This window comes from Eptatretus burgeri, chromosome 15 (assembly GCF_056783735.1).
Source record: "Eptatretus burgeri isolate ZD-2024b chromosome 15, Ebu_testis_v1, whole genome shotgun sequence".
Lineage (NCBI taxonomy): Eukaryota > Metazoa > Chordata > Myxini > Myxiniformes > Myxinidae > Eptatretus > Eptatretus burgeri.
The window spans coordinates 21070835-21084933 of NC_140975.1; the positions used below are offsets into that span (position 1 = coordinate 21070835).

At 41.1% G+C, this 14099-nt stretch overlaps 1 protein-coding gene and 1 pseudogene across 4 annotated transcripts in view; one reads left to right on the forward strand and one right to left on the reverse strand.

Moving 5' to 3' along the window:
- Window positions 1-675: 675 nt before the first annotated feature.
- Window positions 676-14099, reverse strand: part of LOC147011700 (voltage-gated delayed rectifier potassium channel KCNH1-like) — an 82605-nt gene continuing 69181 nt past the window's right edge. For all 4 annotated transcript variants that reach the window (XM_085858261.1, XM_085858259.1, XM_085858258.1 and 1 more), the window contains 2 exons: window positions 10301-10497; window positions 676-3503 (listed from right to left, as the gene is read on the reverse strand). In XM_085858261.1, coding sequence (XP_085714387.1) covers window positions 2529-3503; window positions 10301-10497 — 1172 coding nt within the window. In that variant the 3' untranslated portion in view covers window positions 676-2528. The remainder of the gene's footprint in view (window positions 3504-10300; window positions 10498-14099) is intronic.
- Window positions 11660-13627, forward strand: LOC147011701 (uncharacterized; annotated as a pseudogene).

Here is a 14099-nt window from a genome sequence, read left to right on the forward strand (position 1 = left end):
TGAAGTTTGAAGACGATCCGATCAAAATTACTCAAAAAATAAGGGTTTCGTCGACTCCCCTGATTTGCGACAAAGTGACCTTGACCTTTGACCTTGAAAATTTTATGCGCTGAAAGGGGCCTCTATAGGCCTCTGATATGCGAAGTTACAAAAATTTCCAATGATAACTGTGCTCTGCAGAATTTTTTATACGTGATTACAGGCAAACAAAAAAAAACCCCAAAAAAACAAAACATATGAAGGTCAAGGCCAATCGCCACCAAAAATTAATCAGCTGAGCGCCAGACCATGAACTATATTCCCATGAAGTTTGAAGACGATCCGATCAAAATTACTCAAAAAATAAGGGTTTCATTGACTCCCCTGATTTGCGACAAAGTGACCTTGACCTTTGACCTTGACCTTCAAAATTTTGTGCACTGAAAGGGACCTCTATAGGCCTCTGATATGCGAAGTTACAAAAATTTCCAATGATAACTGTGTTCTGCAGAATTTTTTATACGTGATTACAGACAAAAAAAACAACAAAAAAAAAAAACATACAAGCTGACTAATATATCTTGCAAAAACTTCGTTTTGGCAAGATAACAAACACTTTCTTTGGGAGAGTCCATTGACTTAACAACATTTCAATGGACTAATGACATCTGGGAGAACGATACAAATCATTACATGCTGAGTCGTCAAATCTTTATTAACATCAATGATTCAGAAGTACATACACAGCTTCAATCACATAGAAAACGTGAAATATGGGATCTGTTCAACATGCATTTTATGATTACTTCTCGTTGGAGAAAATGCAACGGGGAGGTGGTACGAGTTGTTGCGTGGGAATTTGCCGATTCCATCAGTGGAGAAAGTGCTCACCTGATTGGTCATTGAGAATGCCAATGGTTGGTCCTCCACTGATAGTAGGAACGCAGGTGATATAAAGCCACAAAGTGCACTGTAATCATGTGTCTCTCCCACTACGCTTTTGTTTCACCAACCTTACAGAAAGTGCCAGACAGACCATGTTTTCAAGATGAACAATATTGCCATATCCTTGAGCCCGTAAACAAACAGGTTGGAAGGAGCAATCAGCAAATGGAAAATCTTTCTTGACTTGATTGATGTGTCGAGGCCAAGGCACCTTGTGATCACACCACAAGGTTCTCCAAAATGTGATGATGCCATAAACCAGAATCAAAATGTCGAAGGCAAGAATAACACGGAACAAAGTGATTTAGAGCGAAACAAAGCTGCGGAAAATAAATCCGGTTCTGTCGAGTGTCCAAATAATAAGTCATATTTGCCAGGATATGTTTATCACCAAGGGAATGGGATGAAACCACAAGCATCTCTGACTTATAAACAGGCACTATTGTGGTTGTCATTATTATTATTACTGTATCAACACTGTTATCCACCACATTTCCTTCTGAATACCAGGTCTAAATTTTCAGCAATCTTAAAAACTACATCCATCAAATCACGTGGTAAGAGACCGTGCACATATTTATGAAAACGGGTGAACTTATATATTTTGAATCCCTTTTCCATCCAATGTCATTTCCTTTTCACCTCTTCTCATCCCATTATTTTCCCAAACCCCCAAGCTCAATCTCAATGCATAAATAATATGTAGACAATCCCGAACGAAATTTGCTCCACATCTTGTAAGCCAAATGTTTAGAGTATATGGCTTTGGAGGTCCGGTCTTAAGTGACAAGTGTGACTTCAAAGGTTAAAAAAGCAGTGGTGTTTCTGATGGTCAAGTACATTGAATGATCACACCAAGTCATAAAATCTTCACAGTAATCATCATTGATACCGCGGTGGCTCATGACCTTAAAATCCGATGAAGAGACAAATGGCCATTTGGTTCAAAAACTAAAAAACAAATAAATAAGTAAACAAATAAATATATATCTATGCAAATATAAATAACAAATAGCAAGCAAATGCAATCTTCACAGGAATGCCATTTGGGAAATAAAAGGGAATTGGTATTCCTTATGGCTAAGGATATCCCTTAAGAGAGTGAGAGAGTGAAGTGTTGCATTGTTGTCAGACCTTGACCAAGAAGAGTTTCATGCACGAACACTCTGCTCAATATTTATCTCACAAACCCAGGATGGACGGAAGCACACACGCACACATTCTTTGTGATAGGGTAATTTGAGGTGCAGGTATTTTTTTAACCTTTCTTACTGACTTCCATAAAAGGTAAAGTCTCTCAAACATAGCATGATATCCTTTTTCTACCGCAGAGTTTTCTGGTCCAGCCAATGGAAATGGTACAAAGTTTTGAATTGGACAAGGGTTTAAGTTGTGGAGTAACAGAACGGAAAGAGTTAAAATGTTCCTTTACAACCCTGAGCTGCTGTGTTTGCTTTGCATCATAAATGCTTCCTGGCTTCTTGTACAATCCAAACCTCCTGATAGCAGCAATTCAGATGGGCTCTGAGTCCTCTGATAAGGGAAAAAAAAATCAAAAAAAATCAGATCATCCTTACAATTGTTCTACAAGGCAAGTGTAACCATCAGAAGGAATATTGCACCCCATCAGAAGCAAGTGTTGGTGATTGAGAGGCATTGTATTCATCAGGAGGAGACAGTACAATAGCTCGTTCAACTTGAGGAGATTCGTTTTCTTCTGGTCTCAGCAATGAAAGAATCTCCGTAAGCTTCCTCTCGACTGAACCAACACGGTCCCCCAACCGTCTTATGTCATCTTTTAGCTCAACCTTGACCTCAAGCATGGCAAGGTGTAGACTTTGCTCGGGGATGGGTGAAAACGCTTGTCTTCCGTCATTTCCAGCCGGACTGCGGTTTTCCAGGGGGCTCCGACCTGCAGTTCCGCCACTTGCTACAACACTAGCTGATGGACCACCCACTGCAGGATCACCTGCACGATCCAAACGCAAGTCACTTTTGGTGATGCCACTGTCACATGAATCCGTTTTACGCAGGAAATTCTTGCCGTCCTGGCCAGGCACGCGAGCCCGCTGTTGTGGCAACGTATCCATAGACTCTGCTTTTGACACTTGGCTCCAATCATCCGCTTTGCCCCCTGCTGTGCTGCCTCCCCCACAGACATCAGCTGACACTCTGGCACGAGCCCAAAGCCTACCACCACTAGATCTTCGACCACCAAGTTCTCCACCCAGAGGCCCCGTTTTACTTGGTCCGAGAGGGCTCAAGGCCTGTGGCCTCAATGTTGCTGTCGCTGCCGTGACATCACTGCCCGATGACCCCGGAGTGTCAACTCCTGTCTGGTCAGGATGTGGCGAAGGGCCGGGCAATTCCTTGCAAAGAGCTGTGCCATTCTCAAGGTCTATGTCTTGTTGCTGCTGCCGAAGTTTTTCAGCTTGGAGCCTTGCCTCCCTCTGTTGCCGAAAACGCTGAAAGAGCTTGCGTACAGGATGGTCTGGGGGAATGTCAAGTGGGGCCTGGTCTTTCAACAGCTCCCTCTCCTCCTCTTCGCGCTTCACATCACTTATCTTTCGAAAGATGAGCTGCAAGAAATAATAAAAACCAAAGCACTTAGTCAAGGAAATTACACCTGAAAGTAAATTTTAAAAATAAAGAAAAATAAACATGGACCACATAATGACAAAACAGTGAACCCAGTACTGTGGCTCCCATCAAGATGAATAGTTTTTAAATCAGGTTTGATCACAGAAAAAAATTGAAAATACAAATGCTCTTTATTATTATAGTGAAACTATTATTAGAAGATTTACATTATGAAGGCCTCACTAATTATTCTTCTGCTATGTTTCAGCATTCTACTCTGGGCTCAAATTTAAACCAATGAATAACACCAACGATAGTGGCTACAGCAAAAAGTAAAAACAGAAAAAACAAGGAGATGTTCACATACATTGAGATGAGATGAGATGAGATGATTGGTTCACATACAATTGTTCCTCTACCTGGCAAGATTTTTCCTATTGCGTATTTTGCCAACTGGCACTCATAAAAAATGACGGCAAATAGACACCCTATTTTTGAAGGACTACCATTTGAAAAATAAAACCTAAATCAAAAATTGGCTCGAGTAAAATAGGGACGAATTAAGTAAAAAATAAAATGTATCATTATTTTTGTTGATATTACCTCAGATGACGGCAGAGTGGACGTCAGAAGAACACGAAACAAAACGTAACGTGAAAAAAAGAGAGAGAGACAGAGACAGAGACAGAGACAGAGACAGAGACAGAGACAGAGACAGAGACAGAGACAGAGACAGAGACAGAGACAGAGACAGAGACAGAGAGAGAGAGAGAGAGAGAGAGAGAGAGAGAGAGAGAGAGAGAGAGAGAGAGAGAGAGAGAGAGAGAGAGAGAGAGAGAGAGATAGAGAGAGAATAACCATAAACAGAACAACAGATGTTCAGGGAAATACGAACCAGACCGTGGGAAGCATGAGAAGTCGGTTGTTTTTGATGAATCTGGCAGTGTAGCGGACGATAACATAACAGGGGGTGTAGAATTTTTTTTTTCAAAGATGTTTTTCAAATTCCACATAACTTAATTTATACCATGTCGGCGGTAATTTTGTCAATAATTTCAGGAATTGAAAAGAGTTGATATAACGAGTGCAAGTGAAGAGTTTTTCATCATCTTGGTATTGGCTTAACGGTTAATATGGCTGGCTGAAGATCTTAAGTTCTTGAGGTTGAGCTCCCATTGTGCCATTGACCAGGTGGATTGACTCAGGCTGTTATCCTTCTGAGGTCAGCAACATGAATACCACATTACTGGTAATCGAGGAACCGCATCAGTGGCACAGCCGCACTTCCAGCAATAATGCAACCAGCAGCCACAGGCTGCATACCAAATGATGATGAACATCGTTGATTTGAAACAATTTCACTGGCAGATATTTGACTTGGTTGCCATTCGTTTTCAGCTTTGAAACTCGCTTAATGAACATCTAAATTTACCGATTACTAAAGAGCAGTGGTGGGTTTACTTGAACCACATGTAACGCCAGGGCGTTTGATCATCTGTAGATTGTGCACTCTATCTGGAAATTTCAAAAGACTTGACCTTTCCTCCATCTTTGTTTCTTGTTCCTCGCCATCTTAATTTTCAGCTCGCAGATTGAAGCGGGAAGGGTGCGATTAAGTGGATTGGTTACAAACACTACAAACAGAAATGCCCTCCAAAATTAATCTACGGATGTTAATGGGCCATACAAAAGAAGTCCATGTCATAGATAGGTGAGCCCCAAAATGTAAATCGGACGACCTCTCACTCACATCCAGGCTGAAGCTTAGTCAAATCTTCAAAGGTAAATACACCTTCGGTATTAATGGCAGTTCTGAAGAAAATGTTTTGAGGCCAATGCTGAGTATTGTTCAATGCGAGGTTGCAAGGGAATGCAAAATGCGAACCTGAACTTTCAACCCCTTTTCTGTTGGATAGCCAAGCTTACATCTCAGCAGTTTGTTTGAGTATATACCCTCATACCTCATATTTGGATGAGTGTCATCATCCTGCTTTATGACAATCCTTTGCTTTCATATCACACACTGAGGGGTTACTTGGTAAACTTTCAAACATCTTTGTAAGGTGTGATTTTAAAAGTTAAGTGGCAGACTCAGCACAAAGGTTCCCAAAAGCTTTTATGAGCATAAAAATACTTTGGCCATTTATCTTTCGAGAAATCAAGCCACACACCCATTGGAGCTGTTGCTGAAGCACTTTAGAAGCAAAGGTTGCACTGAGGGGTCGCCATTGCCTTCCCAGCTGGTTCGAGATTTGAATCTGCAATTATTATCCCACCCCCCGGAAGGATGGAGCGGGATATTGTAATCGTCCGGTTTGTTTGTCTGTTTGTTACTTACGAAATCTTTAGATTTCGTAAGTATATTGATGACTTCCGTTTCTGTTTGTTTGTTTGTATGTTTGTTTGTTTGTTTGTAGGCACGATAACTCGAGAACGGAAGAAGCTACCATTGTCAAATTACACCACGTGATTCAGGAGGGTGATGGCTAGTGCTGCTTAGATATTGGTCAAAATCGGTCAAAGGTCAAGGTCACAGCGAGGTCAAATATTCGATTTTTGATGGTTTGGTACAGATAACTCGAGAACGGAAGAAGCTACCAATGTCAAATTAAACCACGTGATTCAGGAGGGTGATGGCTAATGCTGATTAGATTTTGGTCAAAATCGGTCAAAGGTCAAGGTCACAGTGAGGCCAAACATAATTCCGTAAATGCACGTGGAGAAATGGAGTATTTTTGCTTCGCTCGACGTTACGAGTTCGTTTTAACTTCAATTTTAATTTTGTCTTCGGTTTTTGCGATCGCTTAGGGTGCTTAAAACTCGGTTGTCGAATTTCTGGTAAAAATCGGATGTTTTGGAGACGTTTTAAGATTGTATAAAAAAAATGTTTCACTCGACGCGTCACGGGTCGTCCCATGATGCAGTGCGCTCGAGCAGACGTGTCGTTGAGTTACGTTAAGGTTTAATTGCGTGGAGAAATGGAGATGTTTGCTTCGGTCGACGTTACGATTTTTGATGGTTTGGTGCAGAAGCATCGTAGAAACTTCTGGTTTGCGTCGCTACCTTCTCCAGAAACAGCTTTTATTAGACAAGGTCAGAGGTCAAGTTGACGATTTCGTAAGTACCAGTCTATGACTGCTTGTTTGTTTGTTTGTTTGCCTGTCTGTAAGCAACTTTACGGCAAAACAGCTTTAGCAAACTATCAAATTTAATCCACAGGTGGGCAATCAGAGCAGCCAACAAACCGGACAATTACAATATCCCGCTCCCTCCCTCCGGGAGGGGGTGGGATAACAAGTGGTGCCAGGCACAACAAATCCCGCCCCTTTGAGGCATAAAGCTATTTTGGGGATCAAATTTAAATTTGATACATCTTTAACCTGAATGTTGATTATAAGGAATAGAATAAGGAATATTGGCTGCTCTTAGAGCACCCTTATTCTGGACATTTCCAATTTGTCTGTCTGTCCGCAAAAATTTGGTCAAGCCTAGGGGTTAAACCACTCAACCGATTCCAATGAAATTTGGGAGGGAGGACCAATATTTCTGGGAATCGTTTGCTTTCGAATATGGGACCCCGGGCCCTCGCAACGGCATAGCAATGGCTCTTTAAAGTGGTCAAAAAATCGAAAAAAAAATAAAAAAAAAAATCGAAAAATCGAAGCTTCGAGTTCTGTGCGCAATCTATCTCGCTCCCTTCATGTAAATTTGCAGCCCTAACAAAAAATATTTGTAGGAGGAGATAGGTTTTGGGCGAGTACATGTCGAACATTTTACAAACGGTTAATTGGGAATATCTCTACGAGAAAGTCTGACTTTGATGAAACTTGGGTGAAATGTGTACAATGTGGCTCGCATGTACACAAAAATGAATGGTTGCTATGCACACCTCCGTTGCTTAGCAACAGCTAAAATACTTTATCGTACACTTATTGTGGACTGCACAAAAAAAATCAATACCTCTGAAACTGGACCTCCGAGGGACCTGTTTTTTTGTGCCCAAGGAGAATGTCTTACAGCATCATATAAAAAAATAAAATCTTTAGCGAATAGATAAATGGAATTACCAGGGCTGCCATTTGTTAGAGTCTCTTTGGAAACATGCCTGAAATTTCACAAGGCGGGTTTCTGGGCGCAAACTAAGAGGGCTGTGATAATCGTATTTATTGTGCTAAATTGATTGATAGCATGTACATGAATATCGGCTAGTCGCGTCGGCCAGCTCTCCATCTAGAGCGAGCAGCCATGTCGCCTACCGGCTTGTTTTAGTCTTAGTTTGAAGTCAATTAAACCATTTTTGATGAAGTTATGACCGTAAAATGATTTTGACCTTTCAAGGCCATGTAAGGTCAAAGGTCATGGTGTCAAATGAAAGTCAATAAAGGACTTGATATATGTCTTCCATTGTAAACACGCATATTCCTAACCTTTTTACCTTCGCATTCTGCGAAAGGTTATGTTTTGGTCGCTGTGTATTTATTTATTTGTGAATATGTGTGTTTGTTTGTTATTCGCATAACTCAGAAAGTATTAAACCGAATTGCATGAAATTTGGTGGGATGATTCGTGAGTATCCAAGGACGATTTGATTAGATTTTGGGAGCGATCGGGTCAAAGGTTAAGGTCATGAAAAGGTCAAAAACTCTTTTGAGCATAACTTCCTTCATAATACAGCTATCGACATGCAACCACCGCCATATTGTTCCATGACGAGATACCTTTCGGATATGTAGTGTCGGATTTGACGTAACGTCATCGGAAGTGCGTCTAAATGACGTCACAAGATGACGTAAATTTTCGATCTCATCAGTTTTGATCATACTGTTTTGTAGGACTTACCTTAAGGACGTCACACACCAAATTTGACTTAGATCGGACTGACCGTTATGACGTCATTGACGTTTGAACATGACGTTTTTCAATTGTGGCTAAAATGTCCTGATATTTTACATTCAAATATCTATATATTTTGTAAAGCAAAGTCTCCCAAATCCAGGCATTAGGATCAGTACCAAAATATCTGTTTATTGATGTACAGGTTTTGTCAATTAACTCTGTAGTCAAGGTCAAGGTCACACTCAAGGTCAAAATATACTTGTAGACATAGCTTCAGATCTAATAGAGCTATTGACATGAAACCAACGTTAAAACGTTCAGTGAACTACGAGCTTTCAGAATGGTAGTCCCCGATTGGACGTGACGTCCCCGGAAGTGCGTCAAAATGACGTCAAAAGATGACGTCATTTTTCAACTTTTTAATTTTTCAGTGTTTATCATTCCATTTTGTTGGACTGCCTTCAAGGAGGTTACACACCAAATTTGACGTCAATCGGACTGCCGGTTGTGACGTCATGGACGTTTTAAAATGACGTTTTTCAAATGTGCCCAGAAAAAAGTTGCGGCGGCGAAGGTATGCGCTCTACCGAGTGCCCGTTCTAGTTTGATTTATAATGGAAAATATGTAATTTTGACCAATGACCATGACCCCGAAAAACTTCGGACCCTACCAATCTTCACAAATATGCATTTTTCACTATCGGAATGGGTAGGATTATAAGTGACAAATAGAATAAGGTTCACGAGAAGCTTAGTTTGAAGTAAATCAGATCATTTTTGACGAAGTTATGAGCGAAAAACGATTTTGATCTTTTTGTGACCTTGACCTTGACCTTTGATCCAATTGGACCCAAAAGTTAATGGGGTCATCCAACGTTCATTGCCCACCTGTGGATTAAATTTGATAGTGTTTGCTTAAGCCGTTTTGCCATAAATTTGCTAACAGACAGACAAACAAACCGGACGATTACAATAACCCGCTCCCTCCCTCTGGGGGCGGGATAAGAAGGTTAGGAATATGCGTGTTTACGATGGAAGACATATATCAAGTCCTTTATTGGCTTTCATTTGACACCATGACCTTTGACCTAATGTGGCCTTAAAAAGGTCAAAATCATTTTACGGTCATAACTTCATCAAAAATGGTTTAATTGACTTCAAACTAAGAATAAAATATTTCTTATAATCATCATTCAGGTTAAGGATGTATGAAATTTAAATTTGATCCCCAAAATAACTTTATGCCTGAAATGGGTGGGATTTGTTGTGCCTGGCACCACTTGTTCTTTTTGTGTTAGACCACTGACTGACCTACCAACCCTTACTTTACTGGATAAAATTCCAAAAGCTTAGAGGTTAAATTATTATTAATATAAATATGCTGTTTTTGATACACCCAGGTGCTTTGTCTTGGTCCTTTCTTTACTTAGATCTCCCAACCTCCTTTGCTTTCTCTTCACACTTGTCCCACGGTGCCCGACATCCCCTTCTTCATTCTCAATATTTTGTTCTCAATTTACACCCTCTCACCCACCCCACCCCCCATTGTAATGTGCATATGTAATGTGTAAATGGCCCGCTGGAAAGGCCCTCATCATGGTGCACTATAGGAAGGTGGAGATTGGGACCATACTCTGTGCAGAGCGTTGGTGCTGCCTCAGCAGTCTCCTTGGCTATTGGGCACAATCCTGGACGGCTCGCCACTCCGACACAGGATACCAGCATGCTGGCACTCATTTTGCCGACCACGGAAGGATGACAGGCCGAGTTAATCCCACCTGGTATTAATTCAACAGCTGAGTGGGATTTGAACTCGGTACCCAAGGATCCAAAGCCTACCACCCTAACCATTAAGCCAACACCAGGCATAATATAGGAAGAATTATAACAAATGTCAAGTTTATCAGATACGCATAAAGGAAAATAGAAGCAAGGAGGTGATTTTCCGTTGTGGTTTTACCCGCTTTCGCAGGTTGAAGGTGAGGACAAGGTTGCGTGCGAAGGATGTGGCAAACCCCATGTAGAAATCCAGCACCTTGAGCAGGGCTTCACGCATTATCACGTGCAAGTCACAGTACGTGAGTGCACGCACATTGGCGCAAGATGGTGCAACGGTTGCCTCCTTCCAAAATATGTCACCAAACACATCTCCCTTTCCTGTTACATGCAATAACAAAAGTTGGGGAATAATGAGGACACGTTATAGAGAGCAGTCAAGAAGGCACGATTTGTAAAACAAGGAATTGTAAAATTCTGTCACTATTACAATATTTTCACATTTTCAGAGCTCTATGCAGAATTCTGCAACTCGAGTATTTGGGGTTTATGAACAATGTGGGGAAAACAAATAAAAAGCTGGTTAATCAGCGTCAGGTTATGGTCACAAAGCTCGTTTCATTGTAAAAGATCAGGCACATGTGCTTTTGTATATAATAATGATAATATATTCCATCAAACAGAGCATGCAAGACCTGATATTATCGTACTTGTTAAGGTGCAAGCAACCTCAATGGATGGTGTTCTATCCAAATATTGAGAAGAGAAGATGGATACAACACCTCGAAGAGCCGTTCCAAAAATTTGACATTTTCACAAGATTTCAATGAGATCTCATGAAAAAAATCAGAGCTCATTGAGAAATGTTACATTCCAACTAGAAAATTTCGACTCACTGGTAACATGGACAAGCCAATGATCATTACAACGTTAAACTGTTATGGCTTCAAAAAGTGTGAAATGGAACGCAGGAGCTCTGGCTTAAAGTAGAGAGCAGTATTCTCTACCAAAGTAGCCAACGACGCAGGACTGACTCGCATGAGACACCCTGCAGGCTCTACAGACAGCAGCTGGATTTCTTCTAGCATCGTTGGCGACCTGGCTACCAAAAGTAGGGGATGGAGGAAACATGTACTTTGAAATGCAGATCCACAAAGGTAATGAAGCATCTCATACCACAGTTCCTGGTTATTCCATGAAAGGGGTCAACATTACTGGTATGGCAGCAACATCCTGTTCCCAATGTTATAGTCCATGGGCCAGACTGACCCCCCGTGCACCCCCCCCCCACCCAGGACAGTATGAGACCTGTTTTATTTTACTCCTTAGACCTTCCCATATATGAAAAGTGGATGCCACCATCACAAAATTGGGATGGACTACCTGTATGACGTCACTTTCAAAATGGCCGCCAGCGAAATCACCGAAATTTCAATTTTGCGCATATCTCAGCTGCTATCATTGCTAAAGACAAAATCTTGGTGTCTACACCCATGTTTTTGAGGTCAAGGAATACAATGAATGCAGTCCAAAGCTTCCTCAACCCGTTTAATGTACCAGATCATGATAAGTTGTATTGCATTTCATCCGGTGTACCAGCTCCAACGTCAGTGGAGAAGGACACGATGGCAGCAGAGTCCATTGGAAGAGAAGCAAATAAGACATTCATAAAAGAACGACTTGACACCAAGCAGCACTTCTTTGATCCAGTAAAGAAGCTGAAGTTGAAAACGTTTCATTCCAATGCCAAGACAGTGAAACTAAAGACTGCACAGAATAAGATCATCACTTACAAACAGCACAGCAGCATGGCCATACAGCTTCTCGTCAAATCTCAAGCCCACGGTCGGGTCAACGTTGATGAACTGATGAAATATCCGTTGAGCCCTGTGCCATACAGTCTCGGGACAGCTGATGGGTATATGGCGAAAACAGACAAATCAAAAGGAATGCAATTCCTATTGAGAGATATAGATGATGCTCCACTTCCAAACGATGCAGACACATTACTCATTCAAGATGGCAATGCTGTGTTACACACTATGACAGATATCCCAGGCAAATTTCAACTGATTTGCCATCAGATATTTGACAATATGCCCAAAACAACCAACTTCATCTTTACTACAGATATGTATCAGGAGGGTTCCATCAAGAACATGGATCGATAACATCCATGTAATGGTCGGTGTAACCCATGTAACCCGACCCGATCGATCGGGTCGGGTGAAAAGCTAATTATTGGAGGTCCACTAATGAAGAAACCAGCAGATGGGAAGAGTTTCCTCATGAATGGCGAGAACAAGTCTCAGCTGGTGGATGTGATCAAGGATGTGTGGTCTTCAAATTCCTTTGCTCCTAAGCTTGTGCAGAGGAATGTTGTGTTAGTGGTGCAAGGACACTGCTATGCGTTGAATAGTGACGACGGGCTATCAGTCACAAAGAGAGAGTAACCTGAGCTTTATTCAGACCAAGAAGAAACAGACACCAGGATTGATCTGTACTGTGCCTACGCCCAGGCACAAGGTTATGGCACAATACGTATCCGAAGCCCTGACAGTGATGTGTTCTTCATAATGCTACATTACGCATCAAGTTTTGAAATAACAATTCTTTTTGACACTGGTTCAGGTAACAAGAGGAGACTCTTAAACATCTCTGATCTAGCCAGTCAATATGGTCAGAGAATGTGTACTGCACTGATGTCCCTCCATGCACTTACACACTGTGACACCACCAGTGCATACAAAGGGATTGGGAAAGTTCGACCCATCAAACATCTCCAGAAATCAGAAGCCTTCATAGATGCATTGTCCAAACTCGGAGACACGTGGGAAGTTCCCACTACATTATTTGGAGAACTTGAACACTTCACCTGTGCCGTTTATGGACGAGGGCGCTTCAAGTCTGTGGACACAGCTCGTGGAGAAATGTTGAGGGAGAAATCTGGAGGCACAGATGGTAATATCAATTTAAAGCGGAATATAGATACAAGTAAACTACCACCTTGCCAGAAAGCGCTACAAGAACATGTAAAACGTGCTAACTGCCAGGTTGGTATTTGGAAAGTTGCAGATATGCCTCAACCAAGAGTTCCACGAGCAACAGATGGTCATGGATGGCTTCTTAGTGATGGTAACATTCAACCAATGTGGTTCCGAGGACCATTGATTCTCCCTGAGGTAGCGCTGGAAGATGACAAACTGTCCAGTGATGATGATGACGATGATGATGCCACCTCATCCGATGACTCTGACCAAGATGGGGCATCTGACGCGAACATGTCTGGTAGTGAGAGTGAAGAGGATTGAATACTGAAGAACAGTCATGATGTTGTGATGTGCTAGTACATACATGTAAAATAATCCGTTGTGTGTGATGGCTGTTAATTTGTTTTACAATTAATTTATGTACCTCTAAAATTTGATTTATTTATTTCATGGTCTCTATAATGTGTAGTTTTTCTTTTCAGGAGCTTGCATTCTATCTTCCCTGACAATCATTGTCAATGTTCTAGTCAAGATAATTATTGTTATTATTTTACCTTTTTGTTTTGTTTTCAACAATGATATGATGAAGTAACATTAAGTTTTATTTTTATTTGTTTATTGTTTTGCTTTCATTTGAACAGCAATAAAAGACCTTTTACATGTACAGGTGATTCTGTTTTATGTTGAATTCCATAACATATTGAATGCTACATAGACTCTTTCAGTGCAATACCGCAATTGTGTCAGTCATATAAAAGTCCATTGGATATGATAAACATGTCCATGAGATCCAAACAAATCAATGAAAGCTAATATCCCATGCACATGGTTAATCATAGACGTGAAAATTTGTGCGAAAATGAGATTTCCGCTGGATTACGTATTCACTTTATTGAAATTTAAATGATCCAATAACCTAAGGAATTTTTTGTGTGCAACATTGTATTCCTTGACCTCAAAAACATGAGTGTAGACACCAAGATTTTGTCTCAA